The 16,025-nt window shown below is 46.0% G+C and overlaps 7 protein-coding genes across 7 annotated transcripts; 4 read left to right on the top strand and 3 right to left on the bottom strand.

Moving 5' to 3' along the window:
* Positions 1 to 691: 691 nt before the first annotated feature.
* On the top strand, positions 692 to 1,684 carry EDB93DRAFT_1240570 (glycoside hydrolase family 12 protein; the record flags this gene model as incomplete). Its single annotated transcript, XM_041451777.1, has 5 exons — positions 692 to 1,024; positions 1,076 to 1,287; positions 1,338 to 1,440; positions 1,506 to 1,600; positions 1,657 to 1,684. 5 exons carry the CDS (start codon positions 692 to 694, stop codon positions 1,682 to 1,684), a joined length of 771 nt encoding a protein of 256 aa, XP_041307774.1.
* A 677-nt stretch (positions 1,685 to 2,361) lies between these two features.
* On the bottom strand, positions 2,362 to 4,359 carry EDB93DRAFT_393397 (uncharacterized protein). Its single transcript, XM_041456251.1, has 13 exons — positions 4,173 to 4,359; positions 4,073 to 4,105; positions 4,003 to 4,022; positions 3,936 to 3,950; positions 3,846 to 3,884; positions 3,768 to 3,796; positions 3,696 to 3,709; positions 3,605 to 3,640; positions 3,372 to 3,431; positions 3,179 to 3,313; positions 2,891 to 3,122; positions 2,777 to 2,834; positions 2,362 to 2,723 (listed from the first exon to the last, which is right to left on the bottom strand). Exons 1-13 carry the CDS (start codon positions 4,243 to 4,245, stop codon positions 2,520 to 2,522), a joined length of 948 nt encoding a protein of 315 aa, XP_041307773.1. The 5' UTR covers positions 4,246 to 4,359; the 3' UTR covers positions 2,362 to 2,519.
* A 1,760-nt stretch (positions 4,360 to 6,119) lies between these two features.
* Positions 6,120 to 8,298, bottom strand: EDB93DRAFT_393137 (uncharacterized protein). The gene is made up of 14 exons (XM_041456249.1): positions 8,077 to 8,298; positions 7,884 to 8,018; positions 7,786 to 7,818; positions 7,712 to 7,731; positions 7,645 to 7,659; positions 7,553 to 7,591; positions 7,469 to 7,497; positions 7,391 to 7,410; positions 7,292 to 7,327; positions 7,059 to 7,118; positions 6,866 to 7,000; positions 6,582 to 6,813; positions 6,468 to 6,525; positions 6,120 to 6,413 (listed from the first exon to the last, which is right to left on the bottom strand). Coding segments are annotated over exons 1-14 (1,017 nt in total). The 5' UTR covers positions 8,078 to 8,298; the 3' UTR covers positions 6,120 to 6,209.
* A 1-nt stretch (position 8,299) lies between these two features.
* EDB93DRAFT_393223 (WD40-repeat-containing domain protein) lies at positions 8,300 to 10,539 on the top strand. The gene is made up of 10 exons (XM_041456250.1): positions 8,300 to 8,572; positions 8,622 to 8,844; positions 8,902 to 9,202; positions 9,255 to 9,462; positions 9,515 to 9,641; positions 9,702 to 9,962; positions 10,027 to 10,148; positions 10,202 to 10,323; positions 10,378 to 10,400; positions 10,452 to 10,539. Exons 1-9 carry the CDS (start codon positions 8,366 to 8,368, stop codon positions 10,388 to 10,390), a joined length of 1,584 nt encoding a protein of 527 aa, XP_041307771.1. The 5' UTR covers positions 8,300 to 8,365; the 3' UTR covers positions 10,391 to 10,400; positions 10,452 to 10,539.
* A 987-nt stretch (positions 10,540 to 11,526) lies between these two features.
* Positions 11,527 to 11,783, top strand: EDB93DRAFT_1250382 (uncharacterized protein; the record flags this gene model as incomplete). Its single annotated transcript, XM_041453008.1, has 2 exons — positions 11,527 to 11,587; positions 11,644 to 11,783. The coding sequence occupies 2 exons, from the start codon at positions 11,527 to 11,529 to the stop codon at positions 11,781 to 11,783; spliced, it is 201 nt and encodes a 66-aa protein (XP_041307770.1).
* Positions 11,784 to 12,316: 533 nt separating this feature from the next.
* On the top strand, positions 12,317 to 13,077 carry EDB93DRAFT_1145931 (uncharacterized protein). The gene is made up of 2 exons (XM_041449482.1): positions 12,317 to 12,856; positions 12,915 to 13,077. The coding sequence occupies exon 1, from the start codon at positions 12,410 to 12,412 to the stop codon at positions 12,836 to 12,838; it is 429 nt and encodes a 142-aa protein (XP_041307769.1). The 5' UTR covers positions 12,317 to 12,409; the 3' UTR covers positions 12,839 to 12,856; positions 12,915 to 13,077.
* Positions 13,078 to 13,231: 154 nt separating this feature from the next.
* On the bottom strand, positions 13,232 to 15,712 carry EDB93DRAFT_392848 (WD40-repeat-containing domain protein). The gene is made up of 7 exons (XM_041456248.1): positions 15,578 to 15,712; positions 14,568 to 15,506; positions 14,491 to 14,514; positions 14,332 to 14,442; positions 14,027 to 14,275; positions 13,659 to 13,967; positions 13,232 to 13,603 (listed from the first exon to the last, which is right to left on the bottom strand). The coding sequence occupies exons 2-7, from the start codon at positions 15,474 to 15,476 to the stop codon at positions 13,571 to 13,573; spliced, it is 1,635 nt and encodes a 544-aa protein (XP_041307768.1). The 5' UTR covers positions 15,477 to 15,506; positions 15,578 to 15,712; the 3' UTR covers positions 13,232 to 13,570.
* Between the last annotated feature and the right edge of the window lie 313 nt (positions 15,713 to 16,025).

The following is a 16,025-nucleotide window of genomic DNA, read 5'->3' as shown; positions in this document are numbered from 1 at the left end:
TGCTAGAGCGGAGACGTGCAGGAACAGGAACATACAACTCAATAAGCTGCGGTTTAATAGAATTGACTCAGCAGCCGACGTGGAAATGAAATTTGTGACTAGCTAGTTCTTGTTGCGTTACAGCCCTGTCACAATTTCCATTTTAAGCTTCGCGCTATATCGTTGTCAACCTAAAACTTTGGTGTGCCTAGCTGGTATTTCTGCAAGGTCCACAACAGATGAGCGCCTTGCATATACCGTTGCATACTAAAGTATGCAGCTCGATCGATGGACAGTTGCCACGTCGACCAAATAACTGGCTACTAGGGAACGATAGGGAAGCTCGTTAGTAAATGTCAAGGAATATTATCTGAACCACGGGAGGGTGGTGGCAGTCACCCCAATATCTACAAGGGTAAGCTCTCTCCAACGGTCAACCTAGCTCAATTATAAGCTCGAAATTTAAATATCTGCAGTGTATTTAGCCATATGAACGCACCTGCACACCCGCTTTTCGCTTCTGGCAGCATAACTACTGGAGTATAAAACAAAAATGATCCTTGAGATAGGCATCACATACGCGTGTTCGATCGTGTCAATATACATTGCCGAATGGCGAGGAAACCATGATTAATCATTTGCTGGCATTTGGGCAACGAGCAGCATAAAAATTGCTGAATGCTCTGGTAGACTCGATTCAATTTTTATCGACATGTTCTTTCTCTCTCTGCTCCTCCTATGCGTGCCTCTCGTTTCCAGCATGCCTCGCATGCACAAGCATCACCAGAGAGCCATCGACACTAAGCCGTTTAGCGGGCAATTCGATTCTATTGATGTTGGACGGTACTCGGTACTTAACAATCTTTGGGGCGAGCATGATGCTACCTCTGGCTCTCAATCCACTCAGATTACGTCGCTGAAAGGCAGTACTATTGCTTGGAAGACGAACTGGACTTGGACTGGCGGATATCAGGTTAAGAGCTTTGCCAATGTCCAACTCAACACCGGCATCAATCAACAACTGAGTGCTATTTCCAGCATGCCTGTGAGTTTTTCGAGACCTCAGACCGCATGGGACTAATTTTCTGGCATCAAGTCTATTTGGAACTGGTCTCAGTCGAACACTGGAGCTGTAGTAGCTGATGTCGCCTATGACTTGTTCACATCTGACAAAGCTGGTGGCTCTAATGTGAACGAAATAATGATCTGGCTTGCCAACTTCAACTCTGGACCAATCGCTGGGCAATACAATGCTGCGGGTGATGCCATCCCGCTTTCGAAAAACATCTCGATCGAAGGTCATACCTGGTGCTGATTTTTATCTGCGTAATTGTCTGCTCCGTATTAATAAAAATTAGGAACTTGTACTCTGGATCCAACGGATACAACAACGTTTACTCCTTTCTCCTGACAAATGGTACGGTCAAGTCGTTCAAGGGTGACATTTACCCATTCTTTTCGGTAAGCCTCGCTAGTCCTTATATGTTTGTGAAGACATGTGAATAGTAATTTTCTTCCGTTTCTAGCACTTAATTCATAACGAGGGCATGAGCTCGTCACAGTACCTCGTCACTGCTCAGGCGGGCACAGAAGCTACGTCTGGAAAGGCGAAATTCACAACGTAAGTGATACTTGGACCGGCACGCTCTGAATGGGCTGAATGTGTATGATCTGCAGGTCCGCCTACAGCTTGACCATCAACTAACGTGCGGCAGACCGACCACCATCTAAAACATTAGCATTCGTTACTGGTGTAAGAGCTTCTCCTCTTCCACTCAGTACATCGCTAGGACTCAGATATATCCACCTTTTAAAAATTCTACCTTCATCACCTCACTACATCGCTCCGTTTCAGCTTGTGCAGGCACGAGCATTAGCATAGCACTTACAATTATTCTCACTTCATTTAAATATTGCCTCTCACTTACACATTCCACTCATTCCATACCCGTTCGTTTTTGGTATATAAGATGGCATGCGAGCCTCGTTGCAGCACCAGGATCAACCTATAATAAAGAAGAAATGACTGTCTTCTTTCCATGATGGGAGAATACATTTTTGTTCCGTAAGTGAGTCCTTTGTAGATGAGCGTGAGCCTGTGCCAGTCGGAAGTGCTATAGATGAAGCAGTGGTGAGACTGTCATGACTGACCTAACTTTCCATGAATTTGGTGAAGTAGGCACTGGAAGAACGGTTAGAATGTCCAGGAAATCAATGATAAACATAATGTAACCAGACAATAGCTAGCTAATGTAAATTGATCGTTCGAGATCAAATCCGGAGGCGGGTTAAGCATTGTGTTCCCCGGGGGTTAAATAACTTCCCTAGTACCCATACTATGAATGCTACTAGTGATAAACGTTCTCGACGTCAACACCTATAGTAAATGATTCGAACACATCCTACGACAAAAGATCCATGTCTCCTTCAATCCTACTTCGAGACACCTTGATCACCGCAACGAGGCTTGGGATGGAGACGGACAAAACAAAATTTCCTGCTTCTTGCAGAACACCAGACGGCCATTAATGTCTCGTGCATTATACACCACTGCCAGTCGATATATGCACGCGCTCCTGGAAAGCGATCGAGGCCATATCAGTTGCTGCATTGGAATTGGCCACGCGCTTGGCGTAATACTCTCGAACGTTAAGGATCAGGCGTGGTCCCAGCACAGTCCTTTGGATGACCTCCGAAATCTGAAACAAGCCATTAAAAGTGTAAGTTGCTAGGAACTTTTGGACCTATAAAATGATGAATCATGGTCGCATGCAGAGGTAGTGAAGGATTGACATACCGGTGGGAGTATTGGACATAAATAAACAACAAGGATGAAGCAAGAGACAGCAACAAAGCTACCACGTGTGACCCTTCAGTGGCAAAAAAGAAATAGTAATCACAATGAGCTTACCTCGCAAAGTAAAGCACGTGAGTTTTCATTAACACCATCAAACAGTCCCCGATCATCCCTCTCGCCGAAAATTGTCGCAATTCACGGAGATGTTTGAGTGCAATCCAGACTGCGAAACACAGTACGAGGACCTCCCACACAACGGAGAGTATCCAACCAACAGAAAACAGAAGTATGATATTTCCTGTGTAGCTAAATGCGCACTGATAGGTGCCGGAGAGAATGAGCTCCTCTGGTATTCATCAGTGAGCCCTATGCGCGTTTGTTTTCATCCACAATTAAACGTACCCCCTGAAACACGTGAGATTGCTAGTAGGGCCGCTACTCCGATGTAACCGTTGACAGCCGTGCAGATGATAATGAGAAATATCAGAATCTTTTTGGATCCTTGATACATAGCATGTAGCCGAGCGATGATGATGACTTGCAGCATGTATTCAGTCAAGTCATTATTACTGAGGGTCGCAGGTACCGAGCTCACCACACAGAATTGAAAATACCAAAATACCCGTCCACGTCTGTACAAAGTATATAATCAAACCTGACGAATTCAGTCAGTAACCAGCCTCGGGTAGCACACACACCAAACAGACTCACATCTATGATGGTATAGCATGGAAGACATTAGTGAAACAAGAGGCCAACGAAAAACCACACCCACTGCTACAGGAAACCACGATTAATTGGAGGGGCATCTGAGTCTGTGCGGACGACTCACTGTATCTGTCAGTGAGATGATCGGACCATAGCCTGCATGCTGTTGTTTAGAAGAAGCGAAGACAGTGAATGCACTAAAGAGACATACACAGCATGTACAGGCTGATTATAAGAGATAGACGGTCAGCATAAAACCACTTGTTTACCCTTCCGAACGTACGTAGCATATGAGATTCCAAGGTAGCGCAGCTAGGACACTGTCGAGTTAGTACATCATGGCGGCAAACAAGCTACATACACTGAGATATAGAACTGTCATTGGGGACCAACGTTGCTTCTGTAATTAAGTGTATTTCCATGTGTTCTTCTGACATGAGATTCTACTCACCCAAATCAGTTCGACCTAAGAAAGGATTCTTAGCGAGATGGCTGCTCCGGTCATAGCATTGACATACCTCCAGTTCGAACGTAAGTGCTAAAAATACTTGTAAGTTGTCAGCAGTACTTTAATATTATCGTGTTCACCCCAATCATATGTCACTATAACAAAGGCGGCAACTGCGAAACCGCAGGCAAGGCTAGATTGAGACTCATCAGCTTCAGAATCCGAGTACTCCTTACGAACCTGCACAGTAGTTGAAAGAACGAGATGCATGAATGACCGGCCACCAAGCGGGAGAATTTGAGACTATGGTCATATCGGTAGAGAATGGGAGTGGATGAGAGGCGAACTTTGTAGATTCATGACATTCGCGCTGATGTATCTACACATAAAGCTATACTGTGCTTAATACGTACTTACTAGATGACCGGAATATTGCAGGACCTGAGGACCTGAAACTTGACAGGATACTGCCAGTGGGATGACTTGAAACACCGATCATCCCCGACTTTTTTATACCTGAAACTAGTACTAATCCGGTGTTTCTACAACGTAAAGTAGGAGAAACAACTAAAGGAATCTGCCGAGGCTACAGTGCCAAAGAGAAGCCGTTGCGAAACAGTACGCGAGCCTCACGTTCAGGTTGTCAGGTCACGCTGCCGTTTTAACTCTCATTTGTACAGCGATTTGCAACTCCGGAGTCCGGACTTACAACGCCTATGTCTCTCTCTGTTGGAAGGTTCTCGAGTCCCAAAGTAGAGGACTTGAGATGTGTTGTTGCATGAGCTATAGGACTACTTTTACTATCAAGGGTTGCGGAGAAATGCGATAATGATGTCCTGATAGGATCCTCCACCGATACATCAAGGCATCAGGATGGTAGTATTTGTGGGCCATAGGAATACATGTATCACAGGAAGGGTGTGGTTGACCGAAGTTGTAATAATCGATAGTACCCCATCGGCTTGATTTCTCGTTCCCGCAGCAAAATCAGGACGTAACCCGCTCCCTTGTGGTCACGGTAGTAGAAATAACTTGTTCCAAGAACCAATTACAGAATGGGAGTTGCTCGGCGTCCAGTATTAGCGCACAGGCCTCATAGCGTTCATTACTCAAAGTTGGATAATTTAAAACATTTTATTGAATGTGCATGTGCATTACTATGAACCGGTAAAATTTTTATGAGGGGCTGTAGGAACTATGTAGATGACTAGGACAGTGTGATATAAAAGAAGGTGAGTGGTGCCGCTGATCAGTGACGGTAAGATCCATGGGACATGATATTAATCAGAAGTAGCAATTAACGGTAAACATAGTATAACCAGACAATAGCGTAAATCGACCGTTCGAGATCAAATCATGAGGCGATATATGCCGGGTTTGGACTCCCCCCCCTCGCACCCAATCAAATATGAATACTAGTGATGTGAGTCTGCTCTTCATCTGGATATTCGAGGGAGGTGTGAAGTGTCAGGACCCATAATATATGATTCAAATACGTACTACAACGAAAAAAAATGTTTAAATCTACTCCGGTGTAAGGATCACATATCCTTTGTGCCCCGACCAGCGCTTCAAAACCAAGCGTTCGGACGAAAGTCCAAACCAACCACGTGACTCACGGATGCGAACAAGCGTCACATTCGCATCCGAGTTACGAGGTTACATCCTTCGTCTCTTACTATCATTATCTCACTGTCGTCGACAACCAGCTCGCTCTCCCGCCTTCCTTACACGATACCCAGACATCTATAAACCTTCTTTCGTCACTATTCTCATAATCCCTCCCTTGACACACCGAAAACAGCCAAAACCAATACGAAATTCTCGTCATTCAGGTGCTCAACGTACTACACCATTACCACCAACCATTCAAAAACTTCTCGTACTCCATTTTATTATCGATGTTTCACCCTGTTAGGCTCAACGCCACCACTCTCCGTCTCACCAAATCATTCTTTTCGTTACAGCAAGGACCCTTACCCTATTTTCACAACTTAAATACACGCATGTACGCTCATTATGATCAGTCTTTGCTCCCCCGCTAGATTCACGCGCGCATTCCGTCCGAAACGTCCTCTCGTCAGAAGCCTCAGCACTCTCATTAGAAAAGTCTTTCATTATATTCGATCCCTTCTACTATCGGTTACTTCGACGATCCCCGTCGAACTCGCAGATAGCCTTACACCGGGACACTTTAATTTCCGCAAGAAGGCTTGGAATGGAAACAAATTTTTCTGCTTCCTGCAGAGCACCAGACGACCATTCACGTCTCGTGCGTTATACACCACTGCCAGTCGATATATGCACGCGCTCCTGGAAAGCGATCGAGGCCGTACCAGTCGCTGCGTCGGGACCGGCCACAAGCTTAGCGTGGTACTCTCGAACGCTAAGGATCAGGCGTGGTCCCAGCACAAACCTCTGCACGACGCCCGAAATCTGAAACCAGCCACTAAGAGTGCAAGTTTCTAGGGAATCTCGTTCCTACGAAAATGATGAATCATGGTCGCGTGCAGAGGTAGTGAAGGATTGACATACCGCTGAGAGTGTTGGAGATAGATAAATTGCGAGGACGAAGCAAGAAACAGCAACAAAGCTATCACGTCCCACCCTTCAGTGCCAAAGAGGAATAGTATCACAATATGAGCTTACCTCGCAAAGTAAAGCACGTGAGTTTTCATTAACACCGTGAAACAGTCCTCGATAATTCCTCTTGTCGAATATTGTCGCAGTTCACGTAAGTGTTTTACCGCAATCCAGACTGCGAGACATAGTACAAGGACCTCCCACACAATGATGAGCATCCAACAAACAGAATACAGAAGTGAGACATCTTCTGTATAGCCAAATGCGCACTGATAGGTGCTGACGATAGTGAGTTCCACTGGTATTTATCAGTGAGTCCTATGCACGTTTTCATCCATAATTAAGCGTACCCCGTGAAATATATAAGGTTCCCAATACAGTTACCACTACGACAAAAATGTTGACAGCCAGGCAGGTGACAACGAGAAATATCAGGATCTTTCTGGAACCTTGATACATGGCATGTAACCGAGCGATGATGATGACTTGCAGCATGTTTAAGTCAAGTCAATGTCGCTGAGGTCTCGCAAGTACCAAGCTCACCGCATAGAATTTGAAATACCAAACTACTCGTCCAGTTCTGTACAAGGTATATAATCAAGCCTGACGAAATCAGTCAGTGACCAGCCTCGGATAGCACACACACCAAACAGACTCACATCTATGATGGTATAGCGTAGCAAACATCAGTGAACCAAGAGGCCAACGAAGAACCACACCCACTGCTACAGGGAACCACGATTAATTGGAGGGGCATCCAAGTCTATGCAGAAGACTCACTATATCTGTCAGCGAGATGATCGGGCCTTGACCTGTATGCCATTGGTCAGAAGAAGCGAAGACACAGTAAATATACTACTAGCAAGCAGACATACACAGCATGATGATGTACAGGCTGATAATGAGAGATAGACGATCAGCATAACACCACCTGCTGAGCCTTCCGAACATACGCAGCATATGAGATTCCAAGGTAGCGCAGCTAGGACACTGTCAAGTTAGCACAACATGGCAGCCGTGACAAACAAGCTACATACAGTTAGATGCAGAACTGTCATTAGGGACCAACGTTGCCTCTGTAATTAAGTGTATTTTCACGTGTGTTCTTCTGACATGAGACTCCACTCACCCAGATCAATTCGACCTGTAAAAGGACTCTTAGCGAGATAGCTGCTCCGGTCATAGCATTGACATACCTCCAGTCCGAATGTAAGTGCTGAAAATACTTGTAAGTTAGCAGCAGTCCTTTGATATATATCATCATGCTCACCCCAATCATACGACATTATAACAAAGGTGGCAACTGCGAAATCACAGGCAAGGTTAGATTGAGACATCAGCTCCAGAATCCGACTGTTCCCTACGAACCTGTCCAATAGCTGAAAGAACTCGGATATGCATGGATAATCAGCCACCAAGCAGGATTATTTGAAACGATGGTCATATCGGTAGAGAATGGGTGTGGATGAGAGGCGAAGACGCATGTTATATGTACGCATACCACTATACTTACTGGGTAACAGGAATCCTCAGAATGAAACTATACTAGTAGTATACGTACTAGTACTTGTCAGGGATGTTGAAACACATCATCCCTGACTTTTTGTTGTTTGAGCACATTTCGTACAGCGATGTGCCACAAACCCCGAACTCCTCCATTTTTGTCTCTCAATTATTTTTCGTAGAACAAAAAAATGCATAGAGCAACTGAGTAAAGGAAATGAGTGGAAGATGAGTGTGCTACTAATGCTGAGCTATTTAAAGGATAGTATAATAGGATCCGAGATATTCCCGCGATTGATCTCTAAATTTTCGTATACATAGACCATCTATCATAGTCTGATATAATAATGGCGACACTTCTTCCTCCTCCAAAAAGAACAAAACTATATCACGGCGTCGCAAAGCCTGAACCAGAGCCTCTGAAAGCATCGCCCAATGTTGTGGTTCAATTTGTGAACGAGCATGACGGCACACCGATAGCACCTGCTGTGAACCTCCCAGCCAATGTTGCGCGTGAAGGCCTTGAAGTGCTCGTCAATCAGTTGCGCACAAAGGTTAGACGATTGTGCTCTGTCTTGAGTTTAATGATCTTTTGTCATCTAGGACGATGATGAGCACGTACCATTTGCTTTTCATGTTGCTCTGCCTGAGGAGGCGACAAAACCAAATGCTCCTACGCGAATCGTGATATCTAAATCAATAGAAGTGGATGTTCTAGCACACGCATCTTATGCATTCTCAGAAGAAGACGTCCTGGTAGTACGCTGCGCCCCACAGTCTGTATTCAAAGTTCGCCCAGCTACTCGATGTTCTGCCACACTTACAGGTCTGTTGATCGTTCATCGAGTCGCATTAATAATCGTTAATGTAGTTGTGGAATCAGGTCATTCCTCACCGATATTATGCGCTTCATTCTCCCCTACCGGCAATTTACTTGCAACTGGTTCAGGTGACACGCATGTGCGCCTATGGGACCTTTATACTGAAACACCGTCCCACACGTTAACCGGTCACACTGGTTGGGTTTTATGCGTGGAGTGGGATCCACTAGAACGCAAACTGGCAAGTGGTGGCCACGATGGCCATGTAAGGCTATGGGATCCCAAGACTGGAAAACCGCTGGGCGATGCGATGAAGGGCCATTCAAAATGGGTGACATCCTTGGCATGGGAACCCCTACACTTGTGCGTTATTGTCTATGATATCTCTCAAAGTTATTCACTCCTGACCTACCAGAAACGCATCTGCCCCACGGTTGGCATCTTCGTCTAAGGACGGAACTGTGCGAGTATGGTCAACGGCCACACGAAAGCTAGAATACGCACTCGGTGGTCACACTGCAAGCGTAAATGTTGTCAAATGGGGAGGCGGCGGTTTGGATGGTCATGGAGTACTCTATACGGCCAGTAGTGACCGGACAGTCAGAGTATGGGATGCACGAGGGGTAGGCATATCCTTACATCTTTATCGCGCAACTATTTGATGCTTTTTTATAGGGTAAACAACTTCATATTCTGAAAGACCATGCACATTGGGTCACCACTCTTGCCCTTAATACGGATTTCGTACTTCGTACTGGACCATTCGATCATACCGGAAAGCATCCATCATCGGACGAGGAAGGTAAATTCTCGATTGCACTGGTCATCTTCCGTCAGATTCTCAATTAATACGAAACATCAGCTCAAGCACTTGCTCTCAAAAAATACACCACACTGGTATCACGAACACCAGAGCTACTGATCTCAGGTTCAGACGACCACACACTCTTCCTTTGGTCTTTATTTGCATCGTCGAACGCGGAACCGGGAGGGGGTAAAACTAAGCCCTTGACTCGTTTGACTGGTCACCAACGGCAAGTATCTCACGTCGCTTTCTCCCCCGATGGTCGGTGGGCAGCTAGTGCTGGGTGGGATAGTGCAGTGCGACTATGGGATTGCTCAGGTATGTTAGATGAATGTCGCATGTCTGATAGTGACTTGATCCAAAATTTTTTGTCTCCTCGCAGGTGCTGGGCAGCTGGGCAAATTTGTAGCTACACTGCGCGGACATGTTGGCCCCGTTTACAGACTTGCATGGAGTGCAGATTCGCGAATGCTGGTAAGCGCCAGCAAGGATGCAACGGTCAAAGTAAGTTTAGTATGCACGCGAGTAAGGGATTCGTTTATTGGATGATGCATCAGATTTGGGACCTCAAAACGTACAAAATCAAGACAGACCTTCCTGGTCATACAGACGAGGTCTATTGCGTAGATTTCGTTGCTGATAAAGTTGTCAGCGGGGGCCGCGATCGGACTGTGAAGATGTGAGTTGTTGATGCACCGCTTTTATGCTTTTCTGTATTGATGTTGCTTTTCAGATGGAAGAATTAGCTACGAGCCTGTAATTTGAGGATTGCCCTCACTTCTCACTGTTGAACTCATACATGGCAAGCAATAAGCAGCTCCTATCAGGGCAACTTATAAATACTTTGGTGCTCTGCGGCGCCCGGTTAGGGGCCGATTTACTCCGGCTCTGAATTTACCACTTTTCTGATGCGAAAGCACCTCAGAGCTTAGCGCTTAGGCTCTTCCCTTCCATTGGCAAAGTCGCGGAGAGCTGAGGTTTGATATTACATCATGTATGCTAGCTCTCCTTCTCAACCTCCCGTCAGGTCTGTGTTTTTAGCATGCACAGTGGTGGCCCATGGAAGGGACGAACACCTACTGGTCAGTTCACCTACTAGTGCTAGAAGTGCACATCAAACACTTTCCAGAGTCATTCATGTGATGACGCATTAACTCATGATATGTGACTCATCTTGCAATTATTACAAGTATTTTCACGTTGGATGAAACATAGCCGACACTAAGACTCTTACTTCAAGCGCTTCATTATTTGCTATTTGTTCTGGATACTACAAAACCGCCTTCGATGACGAGAGTCGCAGTCTCCACTTAATTGCGACCTAGAAGCTGAATTATTCAACCAGAGCTCCCGGAAGTTGGTGAGGAATCATGCCTTCTATTAGGACATACACTCCATTGAGATGGTCCTTGGATTCTAACATGATCTCATGTAGGGATGTCTTGCGATCGAGCTGTGTTGGGGCATGACGGCCCTTCGTAACAGATGTCGCTATAGTCATGGTCTACTTGCTAGACATCCTTGATGAGTTCCGATTAAGTCGAGTTGTCGCATGAAGATATAGTAAGTAGAAGTAGTTGTTACAGCACGAGAAGGAACTTCAAGTTCGTACCAGCCGTTATACATGTACCCGAAATCATGGCATGAAAGGCACTTGTAATCACTAGGAGCCATGATTCATGGCTCCAGATGTACTGTTTTACTAAAGTTCTTATGATACGTCCGTATTATCTTCTCTCAATTAAACTGCGCTGACCCCATTATTTCATCAGGTGGTTCGAGGGCCGCGCAAGTATAAAAACCTTCGTGATTTTGACACATCGACAGGTGGTCACCCCCCTTGATTACGATCATGCAGCTCTCGTTTATTTTAACGACCCTTATGTCCTTTGTCGCTATTTCTACGGCATATCCCACACCGAACTTCAGGACGGAACGTACTTGTGAGGACTCATGCGTCAATATATCAAGCGAGAGTTGTTGCTGATGTACTTTGCAGCTTTGGTTAAACATGATGGGCTTGACTTTGACCTTACTCGTTATTTAAACGCTAGGGCGCCTGACGATATTAGTCAACCTCCCAAGTTCAAAGGACCTGATGATCCCGACGACCCTGACGAACCTAATTACTTTGACTGATGAGTGGCGAGGAGCAGCGTGAGGACCTTTAATTGAGAAGTGTAGGAGTAACAATTGCGTACAAGAAAGGTACTGTGTCTCTTTCTACCTGTTTCTGATACGTGACTTATTACTTTTCAACTGTACAATAAAGCCTGAGGTCGAACGTGGGGTGTTCTACAGCTTTTGTTTACAAAATATTTTCTTTGCACTTCGCTACCTCCTATCCTGTTTCTCAAAGCAATTCATCGGAACGTTCAACCAAGCTTGGCCATGTTTGGAGAGCTAGAGGAGCTTTTGCTCTGGGTCTTAGAGATTAGTACTTGATTGTGGCCTGTGATGTCCCCCTGCGGCAGGATAGTAGACTGTCGGATGATGTTATTGGTCGTATTCAACATCGCCTGAAACTTGCAACAACATCGCTGTTGTCCGCGAACAGTTCGTAAACCTTTCCATTGCATAATTCAAGAATGAAGCTTAATGAAGCATTGACTGGGACCCATCATACTGCAAGATTGAACAGCAGTTTTACGTAATTTGACTGCTGCGCGAAATGAAAGTGATGTCATCATGGAATTCGAGATTGGGCCTAGCAGCTAACTTCATAACCGCAACGCCAACTTTACGACGGAACCATCAATAATTAAATGCTCAGAACAATGCAATCACTGCGCCTCAGAAAGATATCTTGCTACCCCTTCAAGTTACATTCTCTTCATACATCTACCCGTGTCTTGTATCCTTCATCGGACGCACCCAAGCCCCATAGCGCAGAGAGTTACTTCAAAGATGTAGACGAAACAGCTCCACAAGACCCTACAATACACCGCGTCGATGCCGCATCAGAGGCAGTACAGCGTCCTTACGAGGCACCTTCAGGGCAGTGGAGTCAGGCGGGTGTCAGGACCAGCGAGTATGAGCACGTTAGCAAAGACGAGCCGTATGACGTGCCTAGTAGCGGACAAGAAAATGAGAAAAAACTGAGGTACGGTGGCACCGAGAAACCAGGTACTGAGACCAGTCATTCCTGGGAGGGTCCAGAGGGTCAATCGAGGGGAGGACGTAAACCAGAATGAAGTCACTGAACCTCCAAGGTATTGTCGGCCGTTCTTCAGTTCCTTGTTCTGCATATGGGTTTTGAACGACTTATAGGATATGCCATAGCTTCGATGAATCATGGGTGTGTAACATTAGTGGGATGTATGTATTACGATCAAAGCGTTGGCGTAGTAGTAGCTTGTGTTAGACTCATGAGATATGGATGGAACGTCGCTCGACAACGATAACGAACCTATGGGATGCTTGATATTAATGATTCGTCGAGTGTTCTAACACAAAGTGAGGTAAAAGTTCGCAATTCAAGTCAGAAACAAGTGTTGTGTGTCAGACAAAGACAGCTATTGGACTGCCAGCTTTGGAGGTGGGGATTTTGGTTGCGACGAAGGTAATTCAATACTAAGAACTGACTGTCTTCCCTCTGATCGTGTCCGAGGAGAAGCGGTAGGCCAACATTAGGATATTCCAAAGGTCTACCGGCCTTCCAGCAAGTAGTGTTCGTTTTGTTGTTGAAAATATATTGTCCTTTGGGGTCAGTGGACCCAAAGTGGACCCGGGGATATTATTCCAGGCCCTCTATCGTAGCTCTTTATGTAATCGCCACAATCATGATTCATGGGGCGACTGGCAGCTTCATCACAACAATTGACATGTCAAACCATACAAGATATGTAGCATTGATAAGACCTGCACAGCAAGCCACAGGAAAAAAGTTTGCATATTAACATACCCATGTCATGCATGTGTAGAACTTAGTCAACCAGGAGACAAGCGATATCACAACGCTGATGTCAATCCATGGATTAACTACGTCCACTTCCCAGATGTGAAGAAACTCACCTTTGTAGCACAACCAATTCCAAAAAACATTCCAGCATCCATGCGCTTTGACACTGTGGGTATCACGCTCCGCGTAAACGATCCCTGAACCAAGGCTCTCCCGGTTCCTTCTATCGTCGTGGCCTTGTGGATGTCCTGGTTGACTGGCTTGCCTAGATGACTGCGCCAAGTCGTGCTGAGACGTAACTGTCTGGCGCAAAGGTGAGGCTGTGGCTTCTTTGTGATTATCCCTAATGTCACTAGATGCCTGAGCCGAGCCTTCAGTCGACATCGACTGCGATCGGGTATTTTTCCGATGTCGACGTGAAACTACAATCCTCTAGAAATTTTCTGAGATGGGTTATTGAGAACGAATAATCTGAACGTACCCTTTTCGCTTGTGCGGTCGGTACCTCAAGAATTGGAATCGACGCCGCCCTGTGGGATGGACGGTGACGAATACGCGTCCAAAGGTTGGCAAGAGGTGCGGTAGCCCGTTCCCGACTGGCAGGTCTTGGGGGCATCTGTTGAGGTTCCCTTACCTTGGACTTCGCCTCAGAAGATCGAGGATGACGAATCCGTTGCCATATTTTTGGAAGAGGTAGGATACCCTTGGCGTTAGTCCTTGGGGAGGCCTGCTGACGAACAGAGCTTGATGAAGGTTTAAATCCAGGTCGAATCTAGGATGACTTACGGGGCGACCATTTGTATTTATAGAAGCAGGTGGCGGTTGATCGAAGAACGCCGGGTTGAGTCCCAGCGAACGTTGTTTTCCTTTGGCTTTCAGGGTAATCGTCGCAGGCAGCTGTTGTATACGATGAGTTTAGTGTTCTACCATAAACGTAGGTCTCACATCAAGGGGACTGCCACCAAGAATCTAGTTCACTTCATTAGTACTCGGGATTGAACGTGTGGTGTAAGTTTCCTTGCCTCTTCCACTGAACGGACAATTAGCTTATGAGAGCCATCCTTCGAATCCGAGGGTATGCTCGAGGCTGCAAACAACTTGCCATCTGGTGAAAATGCAAATGGATGGGTACATCTCAAGTTGGAGGTAGTGAGTTTGTGGCCGTTCATATCATAGAAATGCGTGGGGTGATCGATGTCGCTCTCAATTTCCAGCGCCAAAAGCTTGCCATCTGGAGAAACCGCCATAGCCAAGGGGATATCACCTTTATCGAGGCCTTCAAAGCGCACATCTTCATGCTTCCCTGTATTTGCGTCCCATATCCAGACAGACCTGTCGCCAAATCCAAGCACCACTCGAGGACGACCATTCGGAATAATAATAGCGGCTTGAAGTAATGGTACATCTGGAAGTGCAATCTCCGCTATTCGAGCGCACTTCGGTATCTCCCAGGCAACGCCCTGCTTTGTATCGGTGGTAACGAGGAGGCCACTATCTGCAGATAGAGCCGCCACAAAAGTTGTTTGAGCAGCATTTGACACTGTTACTTGTTGAGTGACTACCCCGCTCCCTGTGTCCCATACGAGCAACTCTCCATCCCTTGAAAAGCTTATTGCGTGAGATGAGTCGGGAAGAAAACCCGCGGTGAATATCAAGTCATTGTGCCCTTTGAATGGTTGTCCTATAGGGAGTGTTGAAGTAGTATTCCAGCAACGTATCGTGTGGTCCGGTAAGGCGCTTATTATTTTTTCTCCGTCAGGGGACCATGCTATAGCAGTGACATATGTATGGGCATCTGCAAGGGTTCCTAGTTGGTGCTTGCTCTCTAACGATATGGTGGTGATGGTCACCCCCGAACGAGCAGTACCGCTGGCAATTTTCTGGCTGTCAGGCGAAAATGCCAGACATGTCAGAGCGTCCGCGGTGCTCATTCGGCGGGACTGATGCTAAATGTAATATGCCTTTGACAATGAGTGACGTGTCATAATATAAGTTGAATCTCGAGCATATGCAAAATACGCAGTATACACACTTGGCAGGCGTGGATTTGTGATCTACCGAGTTGTTGTCCCAGACGAGGTTGAGAATTGTCAGTTGGTAGTTTCGTATAGACTGTTAGCTCATAAGGCCCTAGAGAAATGGGTTTGAAGGATTATAAACGCCGGTCACTCCCGGTATAATGACTACATGACTCTGACACATGCCATTAGCACAGCCAACTAGTGGAGTAAAACGTTTGCTACTCGTTATGAAGGCTATATATGCAAGTTTCGAAACGTCAACCATGTGTCGAATTGCAGCACAAAACGTGAACCATGTGGAGTCACGAAGCACGGTAAGTACGTAGGCTATTATAACAATGATTCACAGTCACACCACCAAAGTTGATGTTTCTTAATATATGATCGAATCACTGGCGCGCTACAAGCGCTCTCACTAGCGCCTTTGTGGGACGACTCGGAGTACGGTAGGCTAACGGC

This window comes from Suillus bovinus (assembly GCF_016758785.1).
Source record: "Suillus bovinus strain UH-Sbo-P2 chromosome Unknown EDB93scaffold_27, whole genome shotgun sequence".
NCBI lineage: Eukaryota > Fungi > Basidiomycota > Agaricomycetes > Boletales > Suillaceae > Suillus > Suillus bovinus.
The sequence above is the reverse complement of the archived record's forward strand: the minus strand, read 5'-3'. Positions and strand labels throughout refer to the sequence as shown.

Bases quoted from the DNA above. Each gene is read 5' to 3' on its own strand.
- EDB93DRAFT_392848 (XM_041456248.1), bottom strand. From the start codon at position 15,476: ATGAGCACCGCGGACGCTCTGACATGTCTGGCATTTTCGCCTGACAGC. The intron at 14,443-14,490 runs GTGAGACCTACG...CGTATACAACAG, and splicing joins TTGGTGGCAGTCCCCTTGAT to CTGCCTGCGACGATTACCCT. The intron at 13,604-13,658 runs GTGAGTTTCTTC...GATTGACATCAG, and splicing joins GAATTGGTTGTGCTACAAAG to CGTTGTGATATCGCTTGTCT.
- EDB93DRAFT_1145931 (XM_041449482.1), top strand. From the start codon at position 12,410: ATGCTCAGAACAATGCAATCACTGCGCCTCAGAAAGATATCTTGCTAC.
- EDB93DRAFT_393223 (XM_041456250.1), top strand. From the start codon at position 8,366: ATGGCGACACTTCTTCCTCCTCCAAAAAGAACAAAACTATATCACGGC. The intron at 8,573-8,621 runs GTTAGACGATTG...TTTGTCATCTAG, and splicing joins TCAATCAGTTGCGCACAAAG to GACGATGATGAGCACGTACC. The intron at 9,963-10,026 runs GTATGTTAGATG...GTCTCCTCGCAG, and splicing joins GCGACTATGGGATTGCTCAG to GTGCTGGGCAGCTGGGCAAA.
- EDB93DRAFT_393137 (XM_041456249.1), bottom strand. The intron at 7,119-7,291 runs GTCTTCTGCATA...TGATTTCGTCAG, and splicing joins CTCGCTGACAGATATAGTGA to GCTTGATTATATACCTTGTA. The intron at 7,001-7,058 runs GTGAGCTTGGTA...ACATGCTGCAAG, and splicing joins GGTATTTCAAATTCTATGCG to TCATCATCATCGCTCGGTTA.
- EDB93DRAFT_393397 (XM_041456251.1), bottom strand. From the start codon at position 4,245: ATGACCATAGTCTCAAATTCTCCCGCTTGGTGGCCGGTCATTCATGCA. The intron at 4,106-4,172 runs GTTCGTAAGGAG...GCGGTTTCGCAG, and splicing joins TTCTTTCAACTACTGTGCAG to TTGCCGCCTTTGTTATAGTG. The intron at 4,023-4,072 runs GTGAACACGATA...AAGTATTTTTAG, and splicing joins TATAGTGACATATGATTGGG to CACTTACGTTCGAACTGGAG.